We start from the raw sequence: 17,160 nt of genomic DNA on the forward strand, positions 1-17,160 counted from the left end.
CAACGCTCAAAAAAACCCCCACCTCAACGAGGGGCATAGCTCCCAGCACTGGGGCACTGTTTACACTGGCGCTTTAAAGCGCTGCAACTTGCTGTGCTCAGGGGGTGTTTTTTCACATCCCTGAGTGCAAAAGTTGCAGTGCTGTTAATTGCCAGTGTAGACAAGCCCTTAGAGTTAGCATTTGTACACTACCTCTGACATGCTGTTTCTGGTGGGTTGTGTAGTGGTGTGTGTTTTTTTTTTTTTTTTTGAGTGAAATCTGACTACACATTTAACAAACCAGGCATGTCTGTCAAACTGTAACTTCCAACTTTTTTGAATAGGTGTGCTTATCTTTTGCAGATGGGTTGACTGAGTATTGAATAAATGGTAATTAGATATTTAAGTATCTATTTGCCCTCTCTATTTTGATGGGTACACAATTGGCACGTTAGTTTTTCAATAACTTCTTGTTTGTTTGTTTTTTAACCCTTCCCCTTGGTCTATCTAAACTTGGACTATCCATATCTTTGCTAACAGATGAGATCAATTCTTCATTTCCTTTTGTGTGACCATTTGTGCTAGGAAGCCCCAGGAAGATCACCAAATGATCCTTTGGTGATAAATATCCAATATTTATTTGTTATATTGGGTTACAAATTGTATCCCAATACTCTGATGCCTGGACATGTCTACCATATATGCATAAAATCTCCTCTCACCACAATTTCTCCAGTACTTTTTCCTCTTCAATGTATGTATATATTTTAACCTACTTGTATGAGCTACTGTTGAAACAGTATTAAAGACATTTTATTTTATCGTGTTACACCTTGAGGTTACTGGTCCTCCTTTTCCAGATCATATCCCATTCATCTGGGATAATTTGTCCAGATCCTGTTCCCAGGTGTCATATATGGACACTTTTTTGTTAGGAAAGCTATCTGCAAAGATTGATTATAAATTAGCTATTTTTTTAACTGATCGGATGCCATTGCTTCTATTAAAATTAGCTTTCTGTATACAAGTGTCGTAGGAAGCTGAGAAACATAATGCCTAACTTGAAAGTACTGGTACTACGGGAGCTAGTTATTTATCATCTCTAATTTAGAAAAGTTTACTGAATAACGTCAACCCTATGCATTCCGTGGCTCTTCCAACTTTTAAAACTCTGTGGTTCACAATTTGGATTAGGATCTGGATTATTTGCAATAAACGTCATTGGCAAGGGGAAAAGTTACCTTATCTCTAGTTCTGTCCCAAACCCATAGCAAAGGATATGCTAGAGGATGTTTGTAAATTTCTGAAGGGTCTGATTTTTTTTTTATTAATCCAGAGTAACTCAACAATATTTACACTGCCACAATTTTCTTGTTCAATAAAGACCCATTGTTTGGTTGTGTTAGAGTGCCCCAATCCGCTACTGCTTTGAGCTGGCTGGCTTGCTAGTACCATGTAATATTTGGTATAGCGAGTCTCCATGTTTAATGGGTTTGTACAAATATCTGCACTCACTCTTGGTCTTCTTTTATTCTGTGTAAATTCTAACAGCATCCTCTGTGTTCCTGCTAGGATTTTATCTGGGATAATTACAGAATAATTGTGAAACAAGGAAGATCTCCTTGGCAAAAGATTCATTTTTGACTGCAGCTGTTCTTCCTGGCCAAGAAATTTGCATTCTTTCCCCAGCTCTCCAGTGGTTCTCCCCCCCCCCTCCCCCCGCACTTGCTGAAGTAGTGGTTTGACGTTTTAAATAATAGAGCTCTTCTAGGTTGTTTGAGATGTGAATTCCCATTTATCTTACAACATTTGTTGCCCATTGAGACCCAAATGTTTTCTAAAATAATGGCTTCTCTGTGTCTGGCAAACTTAGAGCTAACGTTTCGGATTTGGCATAATTTTTTATGAATCCAGACGTTTTCCCAAAGCCCTGTACGCATCTGTCTCATCTTACACGGGGGTTCCGTTCCGCGGTTAGCGCGTAAAGCGAAAACTGCGTATAGCCAAAACCCCATTGAGTTCAATGGCGGGCGAAATGCCCACACTACAGGTATAGATAGTATTAAAACTTTTTGTTTTGTCTTTTTGCCGACCACGTAAAGTTGAAATCGTGCATGTTAAATGCGCATAAGATGCGACAGACCTGTATTTCTTTAGATACTAATTATAGGGAAATGTTCAGGTTAACTTTATATACTGATGTAATATTTTTATCTATCTTCTGAAGTGTTCCTGCAAATTTTATTCTTGTGATAAATTCATTGTTCGTTATCCTCTGTGAAAGAGACTCCATGGCCAATGCAAAAAGTAAAGGAGGCAATGAACATTCCTATCTAGACCCTCTGTGTAATTCAAATGGGAGATTTAACCCAATTTAAGTCACTTTTTTGAGCTGGTATTAAGAGCAGTTATCCATTAAGGAACTAGGGGGCAAAGTCCATATGGGGCAGGACTTGAAGAGCTGCATTAGATTAGGACTTTCCCAGCTTTTGGGAGAAAAGTAGCTTCTTTAATTGGTTGTGGAACTTCTTCCCCTAACAGAATGTCATTGAAGGTACCCCTCAAGGGACCTACAAATACTGCTTTTCTACCTTGTAAAATTCAACTGGAAAGCCATCAGGTTCTGGATTTTTACCACTTTCCATACATGCTATTGAATCTAAGATATCTCCTTCTGTTTTTTAATCTAAGGTTTCTTCATCCGTTTCTGTTTGTCAGCAAGCCTGCTACTTCCAAATATCTTTGAATAATTTCAGGGCTAGGAATGCCTGATATATAGGTGTTTATAATAAGCAGCAAAAGTAGCACACATTTCATTGGAGGAATATGTTCTTTAAACTTTGAACCAGTAGCTTCTCACTTATTTCCTTTTTCATAAAGCATTTGCTTTGTTATACCTAAGGGCTTTTTTGATGGACTCTGTCATCAACATATTCAATTTCCCCCTAATTAATTAGTTCATATACTTTTTTGAACCTGTTTTTTATGAAAGCTTTTTTTTCTGGAGCTCTTTCACTTTTCAATAGAGGCTCAGTTTATCAACTGAACCTAAATTCTGCTTTACCTGCCTCCTGCAGAAGATCTTTTTATACTGTTTTCTTTGAACATATTGAACAGTGTCCTCTTTAATTGCTGCAAACTGACCTTTGTCCCGGAGAAGGAAGCAGTGTTCAGTTCTCCAAAAAAGTGATCTTTAGGATCCATCGTAACTATCAAATACTGCTTCCAATGGGGCAAGATCTGACCATGTAATGTACACCTCTACCTTGATATAATGCTGTCCTCGGGAGCCAAAAAATCTTACCGCGTTATATCGAACTTGCTTTGATCCACCGGAGTGCGCAGTCCCCCCGCCCCCCCACCCCCCCGGGAGCACTGCTTTACCGCGTTATTTCCGAATTCATGTTATATCGGGTAGAAGTGTACTAGTTTCTGCAGATCTTGTCCACTTCATTAAGGATTTAGAGATGAATCTGGTATATCCATGAGGGTATGAATAAAATGTGCCACCTCATTCCATTGGGGGCAATTCTCTCCATCAATCTGCAACTGAATTGTTGGCACAGCGAAAGCAGTGCAGCACCTGCTTCGCTATCCACCACCTTCTTTATCAGAACTGACCGCTTTTCTTTGGCTGAAGCCAAAAAGTCTGTTGAAACCAATTACCTTTCTTAGCCATAATTTGTCCCTCCTGAAAATGCATTTTCATGGAGTAAAAAAATCCAATTAAAGATTGTTTTGTTTTTTGGGGGCGGAGGGTTCCCCTTTAATTTTATTTAGCCCTTTGATATTCAAAGATTCTATTTTAAGAGGAAGGGACACTGAAAATGACTTTCAATTACTGGAAAAATTGAAATGGTCATTCTTTAGCTGTTTAATGGCATGAACACTTGTGTGACCAATGTCTGTCTTGTTTCTAATTATGCTGTATTCACAATTGTGTATTTGAAGGCTTGATTTCTTTTTGTGAACTTCCATATCAATTTTCTTGTATTAATTCCCTTCATTACTCTGAGTTTAAATCCAAAAATAAAATACCAAAATAGAATAAGAATCATGCCCAAAATCACTGAGTTTTGCTGAACCTTAAACCCCTGTACTCTCCCCATGAATACTTGGGACTGCAAGAGAAGCAGTCCCAAGGAAGTACCTTCTGCATGCATGGAACACTAACCTTCACCCTTAGGAGTAGATTACCATCTGATCATTTGAGTTACCTGGGGAGGATTAAACAGAAGGCCTGAGGAGTCCTCCCTGTTCCCTCTCTTTTCTCCCTCTCCTCTGTCCCTGGGACTCACCACCCAGTCCCGATCCCTTATCATTTATTTTCTCTACTCTTTAAAATACAGAACATAGCTCTGAGTTACGATCACCCCCATTAAAGCAAACATTATGCTATTTTTCTTTATAACCTAGTTAAACAATAACTTCTCATTCCTGGTGACTCCCAAGAAGTCCTTTCTGGTTAATCTTCTTGTTACTCCTCAGGTATCAGAGTCCTCTTGTTCAGTTTCACATCTACCATTGCCAGTACATTCTCTAGTCTCCTGTCTTGTCTTCTCTTATCCTCTTTCTCTTGGGTTTCATTATCTGCAAAAATTTTCTCAGCATTTTATTAATTTCTACCTCTGCAGTATCCTCTTGAACTTGATGTTTTGACTTCTATTCCAAGTATCTCTAGTGTGTTTTTCCTTGTGTTAAGTTTTTACTGTATAATAGTGGTGGGTTGTTTGTTTGTTTTGTTTTTTGGAAGCTGAATGAGTTTAAATGGGAATCCCCATCTCTAGCAAATATCTGCCCTCCTGAATAGTGCTGTAATTTCTCCCAGCTCTCTTCTCTCTTTTTTAATAAAGTGAAGTCATGGAAAAAATTGCAGATTGTGGCCTTTGAGTTCTGAATACTGTCTGGCTTTCTCTCTCTTCCCCACCTAGAGTGACCAGATGTCCCAATTTTATAGGGACAGTCCCAATTTTGGGGTCTTTTTCTTATATAGGCTCCTATTACCCCACCCCCACCCCATCCTGATTTTTCACACTTGCTGTCTGGTCCCCCCATTTCCCCTCCTCCCCCAATGATGAAATCTTTGTTTGGTGATAAAATTTCACAATGAAATGTCTGGGTCTGTTATAAGGTGGAGGAGACAATGCCTTGTGTGCACTCTCCACTTTCACCTCTTTCAGAGAGTCCCTGAATACTGATGATCATTCTCACCCTGTTTTTCTGTATCATTCAATTTAAGCTGCATCTTTCTCTTTGCTCCAGCAGTGCCATGTGGTTCTGCACTGCATGCTCTCTCTTGCTGCTTTTGGTCTTAGGCCAGTCTCTAGGCACGGTTGACTCTTATTTTCCCAGTCAGTAACTTTCTTCTTTTACTTCTGGAATACTGGACGTAATATAATTTCTCCTGGCCTTAAACTCTGAGATTAACTCCCACGTGTCAGCTTCAGTGGGTATTTGATTTTCTTCAGCCTTGACATTTCTACCTGACTTGGCTGCCATGTGTTCACTTGGAATCTGAAAGTCTTCCCTACACTGTGAGTCCGAAACACTCTTCTTCTTAGTGAGGTTTTTTAAATTTTGGATTTTTTTAAGAGAATCCATTCTCTGCAGCCTTGTTCTCCAAAGTGTGCATGGGCGGGGGTGGGGTTGTGGAGTTTAGTAGATTTCTGGGGGCTGAAGGAAGCAAATTATCATCCCCTTAGGGCTCAGGCTTAAGGCTGCTATTTTAATCCGTCCCAATTTTAATGTAGTACAGTACTGCATTGGTTTAGATTTGGTTCACATTTTGAAGACTTTCTTCACACCCATGAGGGCTAGAAACATACTTGTTTAAAATGAGAGATTAAATTCTGAAGCACACTTCCATAGCAAGAAGTGGACTCTGTAGTTGGTTCTGTAGCCATTTGAGCACAGGAAATGGCTCCAGGCCTCCACTTGTCTGAAGAAAAGCCTAAGGAATAGGGCTTTTCTTAAACTTATAAGGAGTCCCAGATTTTTATGAGATGGAGAGCATAGAAAACTCAGTGTTAAACATTTAGCATCCAGAGGTATATTTTAACAGTATTTCATAGCTAGTTTTCAGGATCTGCACCATAAAACTAGTTTGAAGTTGAAAGTAATACTAGTAACATTCAATCTGTAGTTTCAGTTTTTGGCAAAACATTTGTCATGCTAGGTGTCAAGTGACAAGACCTACTCTAATGTTCAATATTTAAATAACACAGGCAGCCTCTTCTAATACATCTTTGTTCATGGCATTGTAATTAGTTAATGCATATTCTTAATTATTGTCCCTTTACTAATAACTTTGATATACATGGTGGCCTTTTCTCTGTTTTTCTGCAGCTGCGCTGTTGTGGGATCCACAACTATTCAGACTGGGAGAACACTAAGTGGTTCAAAGAAACTAAAAATAACAGTGTACCCCTCAGCTGCTGCAAAGCAACCAGCACCAATTGTACTGGCAGTTTGACCCACCCAATGGACCTTTATTCTGAGGTAAGCCAGGCCTGTGAATTCAGTTTACTAGTATGTACAAAGCTGATAGTCATTTAAATTTACCTGTTTTGGTGGCCAATGAAGAGGTCTGGGGTATATTTCATATATCAGGGATCTGATCTGGAGTCTGATAAATAACTTATTTTGCTCCTCTCCATCTCAGTTGGCTTGCCCATCCTAAAAGCCAGCCTTCAAATTCCTTGGTTTTTCTTGAGTTTAAAGCCGTTAGCACTATACTTTAATTTTCTGTCCATTCTACTTTCTGCCTTTGACATTCATTTCAGTTTATTAGTGGATATATAAGCAAAGCTTCTATGCAAAGTTATGACCAGGCTGAATACTTCCTAAATGCTACTGCTTGCTTGTTTCAGGGGTGTGAGGCTCTAGTTGTAAAGAAGCTACAAGAAATCATGATGTATGTTATCTGGGCAGCTCTGGCATTTGCTGCCATTCAGGTGAGATTTCAAAACATTTACTCTTTTTAGCTGATAATCTTTCATATAAAAATGAAACTCTGGACTGTAATCCCAGGTTACCATGCAAATGCACCAGTCTTCAACAATTTTAGTTTGTTTTATTTTGACTTCCATTGACCCAAGTGTCAAATAACCAAATATTTTAAATTGATGACTTGTGGTTATTTCTAAATTGTTCAGCGCCTTCACTTTTGCTGGAATGTGTCTCGCCTCCATTTTATATAAGATCTCCAATATAAATGACCAATGTATCTGAACATATCTGACATTCATGCTGAGCAAATACTTTTCATGGATACACTTAATGGTGGTTAACATTTAAATAGTTGTAAATTGAAGAATTTGTAACTAACTCCCTTCAAACAAATAGGGGCAGTTCATTCTAATGCTGCTGTCAGGAAATAAATCAACAACTAAATCATAGTATCTCAGAACGACCTAAAAATATAGCCAGATTTTTTTGATAGCTAACTATTACCATGGCCCTTTGAAAAGGGGATTACACTGTGCTCTGAAGGTCTGATTCAACTACTGGGCCATCAGGGGAAGTGAAGTCCTGAGTTGAGGACCCTCCAATAAGAATTCTCTGTACACAAATCTAAGGCATTAGCTCAAGCATCACAGCTGATATTTATTAACTGAAGTTCAGTTAGTGCATTGATTGTCATAATGAACATCTTTGTAACACTGCACTTATGTAGTGTATTCTGTTCTTTGTGATAAGTTAAATTCCTTAATGAGCAGGTGCAATGTGGCCGACTTACAGATGCTGTGAATACCATAACTTTGAATCTTGTAAAATTAAAACATGTTAACTAGGTTCCCTAGATAGATATTGAGATGCATATTAAAATATTTAATTCTCTAAGTAAATGGACTTTGAAAAAGTGTTCTGACACTTACTCTTAAATGTGCCTGTATGTCCAGAATTCTGCTGCTTTGTTCATTAGTTTAGGCAGTTAATACGTCTAAAAAATCAAAGCATTAATCAGGTGTTTTCTGATGTAGCAGTGGCATTACAGTCCCCAGTGAAAACTATACTGTGCATGCTGAGTGCTAAGATTTTTTTTTTTTTAAAGCTGATTAAATAATCCCCAGCCTTTTGCAGCAGAAAACTTTAACTGGTGTAACACTTTCTGCCTTCAGAAAAGTCAAAACAGCTGAATAAAGTTATTAAACTTTCATAATTTAGCTTTTGGACTGAAATTTGTCTAAAGGTGAATTTTTGCCAATGTTCAGCACCTGAAAATGCATCCAGTAATGGAACTCCATCTAAGTGCTAAGATAAACTTATAAAACAGATAAATCTGCATATAGATGCTGTGCATTCAGTGGGGTTTCATTGTCTTGAGCTGGCTTATTTCAGATTTATGAAATGCTAATTTTTTTGCTTTTGGATAGATCTGGTTATTCCAACCCTTTGGAGGAAGGTTTGGATCTTCTGTTAAAGTAATGCATTTTGCCTTGGTGTTTGGAAAGTGTTCTGTCTTGTACCCATCTGGCACTATGCAGTATTATGACATTCCTATGGGGAGAGGTTTTTTCCTTGTGTAAACTTAATGTATTTGAAGTCATATTCTTAAATTAAAAGTGCTTCTGAGTTGCTTGCTACAATTAACTATCTTGCTCAAGAGAGATACTTTTGCAGTATGGAAACCTAATGCTGGTTGAAAACTTCCATCTTCTGGCATCAGAATTATTATTTAACTGTAAATATTAAAACCTACTTTAACTAAATCAGTGTTAGAGCAGAAGCAGTTATAATAGGGGTGAGCAGTTGGTGCTTAGAGAATTCAGTATTTAGGAATAGTTCTGATTACTCTGGAAAAGTGCTCTTGAATATTCAGCTGTTGAGATGGAAATTGTAACAAGCTGTGCTGGCTTTCTATAAAGCAAGATAGCTGCCTCTAATAGGATCAGAAATGGAAGTTTTAGTTGAGAGCTTTCAGCATCTTAACTGTCCCTTCTATGCTTTATCAAAATCTTCAGTATACCCTATTTACTCAAATATGTCACACCACTTGTTCTTTGCAGCCTTTTGTGCAGTGTCTTGATATCCTGGTTTCAGTTGTGTTAGTTTATTGATGTTTCTTAGTATTCCATTTTTGTTGTTGCCAGGTACGGAGTTCAATGTTTAGCAACCATAGTTGACTTTTCTTGTCTGGGCTTAAGGTAGAATTCCCTCCCCCCTTAAGAAACATGTAGGGGAAAAGTTTATGAAGCTGTGTCCTAATTTCCAAAATGAGCTATATTTCTTATTTTGGAGTCTGAGGTGTGAAGAGATGCCCACCCTTCCCCCCCCCCCACCCCCCACCACAAAAATGGTTATTAAAGCACTGTTAAAAATCCTAGCTCCTCAGCATGGGGCTATAACCCATGCCGCTCTTTCAGTCATGGATGTGTGCGCCTGTCAGTGTCCCACTGGCTTGCCAGTTGTAAGTAAGCATGCTCATTGTGTAGTCTCTGCATTTTGGGTGGCACTTGCTTTGTGGTGCCACATGGCAGTACTCTAGCTATCAGCAGGGAGAGTCCAAATTATGTCTGCAGCAAAGGCTATGTAAACACTTTGCAAACAAAACAAAAAAAATAAGGAAACATCAAAGGAGGTTTTCTGCCCTTGCCAAGATATTGACGTAAGTTGTTTGAAATGTTTTCATATAGAACTGAAACAAGCCATGCAACACCCATTAAGAAAATAGATTATAGGATCTTAAACACATAGCTCTGGTGTTCAGTAAACAGTTTCTGTTATTAGACACCTCTGACATTTCTGTTTAGCCCTGACTGCAATAGGAACTATTGACCTTATTAAATGTTACATCATCTAATTGGTTTTATTGTTGATAAGGTTTCAGTATTAAATAAGACATTGGTTTAATCTAATTTTTGATATAGTCTATCTCTACTTTCCTTTAAGCCTAGTCCTAACTGGCTTTACTTTATTAAGTAAACCTCCAGTAGACCATTGTAAAGCTGTAGCATGTAGTGTGGCCATGATTCTGTGTAATGCATATAAATGTAATTTCAGTACATACGTTGTGCATATGGCACAGCAAGACTGTATAAAAATTAATTGAAACATGGACAAGAATGTAACCTTTAACAAATGGGCTTTGACCTAGTAAATGTGAATTAGAGCGGCAGTGATCTTCTCCATTCATTAAAATTTCTGATCAAGGCTTTAAGAATGCACACAGACCCCATTATGACCTCATTCTGTTGTGTTTGTAATAGACAGTAAGAATAATGCTTCTGGCAGCTCTGCTTACAGCAACTCTGTATTGTCACTGTAACCGAAAAGTTTTTAACTTGTTTCCCAGCTTAGCAAACTCAGTTTTGATATTTGTTTTAAAATGAAAAGACAGAGGCAATGAAAGGTTACTTACATTTTTTGTTAAAAATAGCCCTTCTTCCTGGGAGGTGGTATTTTCCTAATATTGAGCTAATACAGAACATTTGAATAGCAGAAACTGTAGACCCACCAGAGTTTAAAGAGAAGTTGATGTGTGACAGCTCCACTAAAGTGGTAAGAGAAGGATAAAGAAAAGTGGTAGCACAAATTTTCTTTGATATCTTTTACAAATTCTGCACAAGAAGTGATTCTGCATCACCAATGGGTATAATCTCGTCGTTTTATAATTTTATCTCTAAAGAAAGTGTCTAGCTCTAGAGACTTTTCTTTCACAAAACACTTTTAGCTTAGATGTCAGAATAAGGAACTGGGAATGAAGGGGCAAGAAAACAGTGTGCTTGTGCTGCCAGAAACCTATACTGTCTAATTAACTTGTTTTAAACTTCAATTGAAGGAATGCCATCAAGTTTTCATATAACTTTTAAGATGGATCAAATTTGGGGGCTAATTTTGTGGAAGTTCTCAAAGTTCTAAATGTATTTAAAAAAATCATTAGAAAATTTTATCATTGACTGTTCCGCCTCACAATATGCATTAATCGGTGTTTGTTCTGCAAAGAAAGAAAATGAAATTAATTTAATACTTGAACTAAAGTTTGAGACTTTGGTAAAGTCTTTTTCATACTAAGTTATGACTCTTTAGAGTCATTGCTGAGTGACAGTAATAGAGTAATATAAAAAGGACAATCTTATGCTAAAAATGTGTATTTTAAAAAATCAGACTCTTCCATTGATTTCAAGATTTTAGAACCTTTTTCTGTTAAACTTAGCACCGTTTCAGTCTTCAATAAAATGAGTTTTTGCTGTTGCACAGTTACTATTTCTGAGAGGTTGGAGCAAAAACTGTTGTTGGTTCTACAACAAACATAAAAGCTGCTTTTTTCTTTAACATCTTTATCAGTTGCTTGGATTCTCTCCTATCTGAGGGGTTCCAATAAAGCCACCACTTTGTTAATCCGTTAGGGTGGTGGTATAAGTTTCTGAGAGGCAGAATCTAGGATCAGAGTTAATAGATTTAGGGTCACTTTTCTTTTAAAAAGTCCATTTGAAGTAGTGTTCAGACTTCCAGTCACTGGCTGGATCCTTTCGTCTGTGAGCATTCAAAGGTCTCAGCCATGTTGACAGTGTGGGCTGGTCTCCTGTAAACGGCAAGCAAGCTGAAAGGGGCAAATTCATCTAAATTCATGGGTTTTGTACATATATTCCTGACTAGCTGGGAGGCAATTTTTCTTAATAGCTTATTTTATATGGTTTGTTCAGTGGACCAGTGGTGTCATCAAAGGTGGGAGCTTTCTCTTAAAGTATTCCTGAGCAAGTTCTACTTCCTAAGACTTGCTTGACACATTAAGAAATAAACCCAGGTTTTTAATAAACTGCAGAGTGACCAAACGGAGCTAGTGTACTGTCAGCTAACATTGTGCATGTAAGTTACAAAATGGCTGACATTAGGAAGTAGATACTGTGTAGTTCAAATTACAATGGGCAAGCTAAGAAAACAGATCTGATCATGGAGGATAAGTGTAAGTGCTTTGATGGAGGGAGGTGTGAAGATACAATTTTCAGAAATAAACAGATATTAACTTGTGTTGAAGATAAGATTTATTGGTCCAAGATGTAAGTACTAACTACAGTGAAGTAGAGATCAATATTTTGGTGAATGTTAAGATTTTTAACACTAACCAAGGTTCTCTTGATGAATAGGTAGTACCAATACTTTCAAGGTCTTTATTTGAAACAAAACAAAACACCAAACATGGAAATCTTTTTCTCTTCTGGCCAAAAATTTCAACAGCATGTTTTCCTTTGGAGACTGATGTTCTAACAGCTGATGCACTTGGAAGTCCCTCAAACTGTTCTATGAAATAATTGGCTGCATCCCATTAAGTGCATGTAGAATCTGTCAGACATTATTCTAGACCTGACTTGACCCAACAATACATAATTTGACTGCCTTCACCCAGTCATAAGCTACAATTAGTTTTATATGTAATGGTTATAAACATTATGGAATTCCTTACACTACACTAGTGTTTGAAATATGGTTATTGAAATGGGTTGGCTTTTAATGACCTGTCAGTCAGGAATATTTATGGCAATGTTGGTATTGCCAGTGATTGAAGACTAATTCACGCCTACATTTTATTAATTTTGAACTGAACCATGATAACTTAACTAAATTTAATACGGACTCAGAACTGTAACACAAACTTTGACATTGATTTGAGCTAACATCACTTAATGTTACTGAGTTTCAATGTGCAAGTGTACATTCCTGGACACACAAACAACATTTAGTACATGACTTTAATCGTTTCAAATAACTGTCAAACTGTTACCCAATAGTGTGTTTCCTTGGTCAGTAACTCATGCAAATCTGAGAGGTGTGAATTTCCCTATTCAATGAAACCCAGTGGCAACATACATTCAGAATCTTCTTGATTTGTGCTGATGTATTGGTCTGCCTGCAGGCCTATTTTCCATTAAACTTGAAGAGGCAAGGCCAAATTTCAGCATGACTTGACTGAGTTGCAATGTTCCATTCACTTTCAGTCCAAGATTTATGAAGGAACCTACTGAATTTCTATAAATGTCACCCTGCAGGCAGATATCAAGTTATGTAAGAGAGCTGCTGTCTGTGTGTGTGGCCTCTTTGGGAAGTACTTATATCTGTTCAGACTTCTTCCTTTATTCAGCCTTATGAACGAATCTAAACAATAACTTAACTGGCAACCTTTTCATAAGGCATCATAAAAGGGTAAAGTCAGACATTGTCGGCTTGGTTGCAAAGCAGTTCCAGCCTTCTCATTGATGTCTTCCTCAAGCATTTAACTTTTTTGTAAAGTACTTTGTTACTTACAGCCATGAATACATTAATCTCAGATTAACATCCCATGTACATTTATATGCTAATTAGCTGAACCCCCAGGTTTCTGGCAAGCTGCCAGAGTGGCCCTTAGAGCAGCTGTGCACCAACCTTTTGCGGCACTAACTGGATTTTAAAAGGTGAAGACTGCAACTATGCACACACTTTGCCCAAATTGGGCACATTAGCAAAGAAGATTCCAGCTATACCATGTCCTCTTTTTTTTTTTTTTAACTGACAAGTCAAATTATGTTAACTTAAAGTACAGTCTGATTTTGTACATTCTGGATTACAGTAATTAACACATCAATCATCAGATAGTATGGTTCTAATTTCCCCTTTGAAATGTTAAACTTCTGGCACTTGGATATCTTTCTTCTGTGGCAATTGAATGTTAAACCACTTCACCTTGATTTCAGTCTTTCTTATCCACTAATATAAAGTTTCCACCCTTTTTAAATTAGTCTTGATTGACATCTGTTTGCATAATAGAGGCAGAATACAACAAATGATTTGACCAAGGAATAGCCTAATGAAAGATGCTCCTATAAGATGATTTTTTTTGGTAAGGATCAGTTTGGAGCTAAATTTTATATAGTAGCTGGTAAAGCTTTTCAAAAGTCATCTTATTTTGCCTTTCATCACACTTCAGGCTTGATATACAGTAATTTGAAATAATACTGGCAACTAGCCAGTGATTGGTTTCTGGACATTAATCTCTTACAAGTATCTCCTGTGTACTCAGTTTTGTTTTTCTTTTTTCCATAGCTGCTGGGCATGCTGTGTGCCTGTATAGTGTTGTGTAGGAGGAGCCGGGATCCTGCTTATGAGCTTCTTATCACTGGAGGAACCTACGCATAGAAGATAATGCAAACCTAAGCTTGAATCTCTTATTTACTTGGAAGGTGAATGGGCCTGGTCTACTGCAGTAGTTTTCCTGCCTATGTAGACTTAGCTAAAACACACCCTGCACAGATGAGGACAGCTGTAATGTACACTGGTGATGAGCAAAGCAACTTGACTTTACACATACCCATATACTTACCTGTGACTCACTATTTTAGCCAGCTATTCATGTATCTAAATATGTTTTAGTATACTAGCAAACTTTCTAATTTCAGAACCATTTGCGGATCAAGATTAATTTGGTTGACATGAAAGTTAAAGGAAGTGTGCCTAATTTGGTATATTACCTCTAAGCATTAATTCACTGATTCTTACATATATATGGAATCCTTTAAATCTTCACTATGTGGAACTTTTTTTGGCCAAAGTTGTACAAAGGAAGTCTGCTGTATTTAATTTGTGATGGTAAATATATTAATTCTTACCTCTCACCAGTGTCGGTTTTTTTAAAAACATAGGTGAAGTCCAGTACACTTTAAAGATAAATTGTAGGAAATGACTACTAACCAAAATAATTTTAGAATCACAAGCGTGCATCTTTGATCTTCTCAAATTCAGAGATCCAATCTTTCAAACTTTAGTGTTTTAAAATAAAGCTGGCTTTTCAGGAGCAAAATGTATGCACTACTGTTCTATAATGAATTTTCATTTTTTCTATGAAGAGCTGTTTTATGTGTTGAGTGAACTGTTCTATTGTAGATCTTAAGTTGGTTTGGAAATAATGTAGCCATGTAGGGTAGCAAAATAGTATGTGAAAGTGATCTCAACTGTAAATAGTAAACCTGATTAAATAAAATCTCTGTATATCCTCCCTCAAAACGTACCTGCTTGTATTGCATTTTTTTAAAGATTTCTGCACATCCAGCCCCCTTTTGTTACAGCTCTCTAATGTGAAAGCATCTATTTTATCGACAGATCTGTATTTTCTGATGTCTGATGCACCATTCTCTGGATAAATGGTAGGCCACTTACAGGTTGTGAATGCTTGAACATGATTCACCAAAGATCTAGTACTTTAAACAGGGTAGTAACAAAGTTATCGCTCCCTTTGGAGAGAAGCTTTAAAAGCACCCCTCAATGGGAAATTACAGTCAGATACGGGTAATGCACCAAAGTTGCATTTTCAAAACTGATTTAGTCACTTAAGAGCCTAGTTCCAAAGTCAGTTTTGAAAATGCAACTTAAGCATTTTTGAACATTTTACCCCTGTTCTATTCAGAGCACTTACTTCCCCCATTCACCTTACTGCTCTCACAATCTTGCTTCCCCATCCCACACTAGGTGGTGCTGCAGAGGCTCTGTAATAATTCTGTAACAGGCAGTGCTCTAGAGCAGGGGTGGACAAACTTTTTGGCCCGAGGGCCACATCTGGGTTGGGAAATTGCATGCAGGGCCATGAATGTAGGGCTGGGGCAGGGAGTTGGGGTGTGGGAGGGGGTGCAGGAAGGGGCTCAGGGCAAGGGGTTGGGGTGGAGATGGGGTGCAGGGTGTATGAGGGGGCTCAGGGGAGGGGGTGCAGGGAAGGGTGCAGAGTGCAGGAGGGGGGCTTGGCAGGGGGTTGGGGTGCAGGATGGGTGTGGGGTGCAGCAGGGGGTTGGGGTGCAGGCTCCAGCCTGGCACCGCTTACCTGGAGCAGCTCCGGGGTGGCAGCGGGGCTAAGGCAGGCTCCCTGCCTGCCCTGGCCCTGCGCCACTCCCAGAAGTGGCCAGCACCATGGCCTTGCGGCCCCTAGGTAGGGGAGGGGCAAAGGGCTCCCTGTGCTGCCCCTGCCTGCAGGCACGGCTCCCCGCAGCTCCCATTGGCCGTGGTTCCCCCTTCCCGGCCAATGGGAGCTGCGGGGAGTGGTGCACAGGGATGTGGTGCTGGCCGTTTCTGGAAGCAGCGTGGGGCCTGCGGCACCACGGGGAAAGCAATCCCACGGGCCAGATCCAAAGCCCTGATGGGCCGTAGTTTGCCCACCCGTGCTCTAGAGAAATCAGTAGTATCAATCATTGGAGGAAGGTGGAACAGACTAAATAGCATAAGGGAGCAGACCTAGCAAGAAGATGTCAGACTGAAGAAATTGGGAGATCTGATGTGGGGAATCAAAATGGAGGGAGAATTCAAACAAACAGCAGTTTTTAAAGACTTTTGGGAAGATACCTAAGGGCTTCTGGACACAAGCTGAAAACTAGCTGAAGCAATGAGGAAAACACAGGAGCCCTGTTCTACAGGTCTGAAAATACCTTATGAAATGAAGGTTGTGAACAAGCTCCATCATAGCTGCGCCAATTTTGATGGAATAAGTGGGACTGTTTATTCCATGACTATCACTGTACAATACTAAACAATTAAACGTGGTTCAGGGTTTCAAATATGGAGAGCCTGGCCTGCTAATTCCCTGAAAACACACAATTCATGCCAAAGCTTGAAAACTTATTGATTAGGATACACAGAGAATTGGAAATTAAAGGTGTATTGGTTTTGCATAACTCACTCAAATTTCAAGTTATGAACTTTCACTCACTTTTCAATAATTGAGCTTGCAATTGTGGCAGGTCTGTAAGACCTCATTTGTTAGAACAGTATCTGCTCCCATCTCCCCAGAGGCTGGCATGGGTTTATGGGGGAGGTACAAATCCACCATCAATAGTGAGACTAATGCTGGAGCAAAAGGGCTTAGGACAGGCAAGCTTCAAAAGTATTGTATGTCTAATAAGTGTTAAGTAACCAGTGGCCTTCTTGCTCTCTTGAAGTATGTAGCTTGGGCATGTGGATGGATTTTTATCAAAATGCCTGGCATAAATCATGAGAATACTCATCATTTTACAAGAGTTAGGTCTTAACTGATTGCATGTGATCTAATTCTAGTTAGAAGCAAATGATCTCTCCTTGGGTAGCTGGCTCTATTCTCTGCTTTAAATCCAACTGTCTCGCTGTATTCCAGAACGTGAGACATACCTGTATCATAGGTGTAGAAGTGACTGCCAGCTTTGTACAAGTGAAGATGGAATTGCCACTCTAAGGCTGGAGTAGTGCAAGATAGGG

General features: G+C 38.8%; 1 protein-coding gene across 1 annotated transcript in view; it reads left to right on the top strand.

Annotated features, from left to right (window-relative positions):
- TSPAN3 (tetraspanin 3) overlaps window positions 1-14,956 on the top strand; it is a 38,057-nt gene extending 23,101 nt beyond the window's left edge. Inside the window, exons 5-7 of the mRNA XM_024205397.3 lie at window positions 6,325-6,477; window positions 6,849-6,932; window positions 13,996-14,956. Coding sequence (XP_024061165.3) covers window positions 6,325-6,477; window positions 6,849-6,932; window positions 13,996-14,088 — 330 coding nt within the window. The 3' untranslated portion in view covers window positions 14,089-14,956. The remainder of the gene's footprint in view (window positions 1-6,324; window positions 6,478-6,848; window positions 6,933-13,995) is intronic.
- The last annotated feature ends 2,204 nt before the right edge of the window (window positions 14,957-17,160 follow it).

Source organism: Terrapene carolina, unplaced genomic scaffold (genome assembly GCF_002925995.2).
Source record: "Terrapene carolina triunguis isolate 2854851 unplaced genomic scaffold, T_m_triunguis-2.0 Scaffold67, whole genome shotgun sequence".
NCBI classification, from domain to species: Eukaryota; Metazoa; Chordata; order Testudines; family Emydidae; genus Terrapene; species Terrapene triunguis.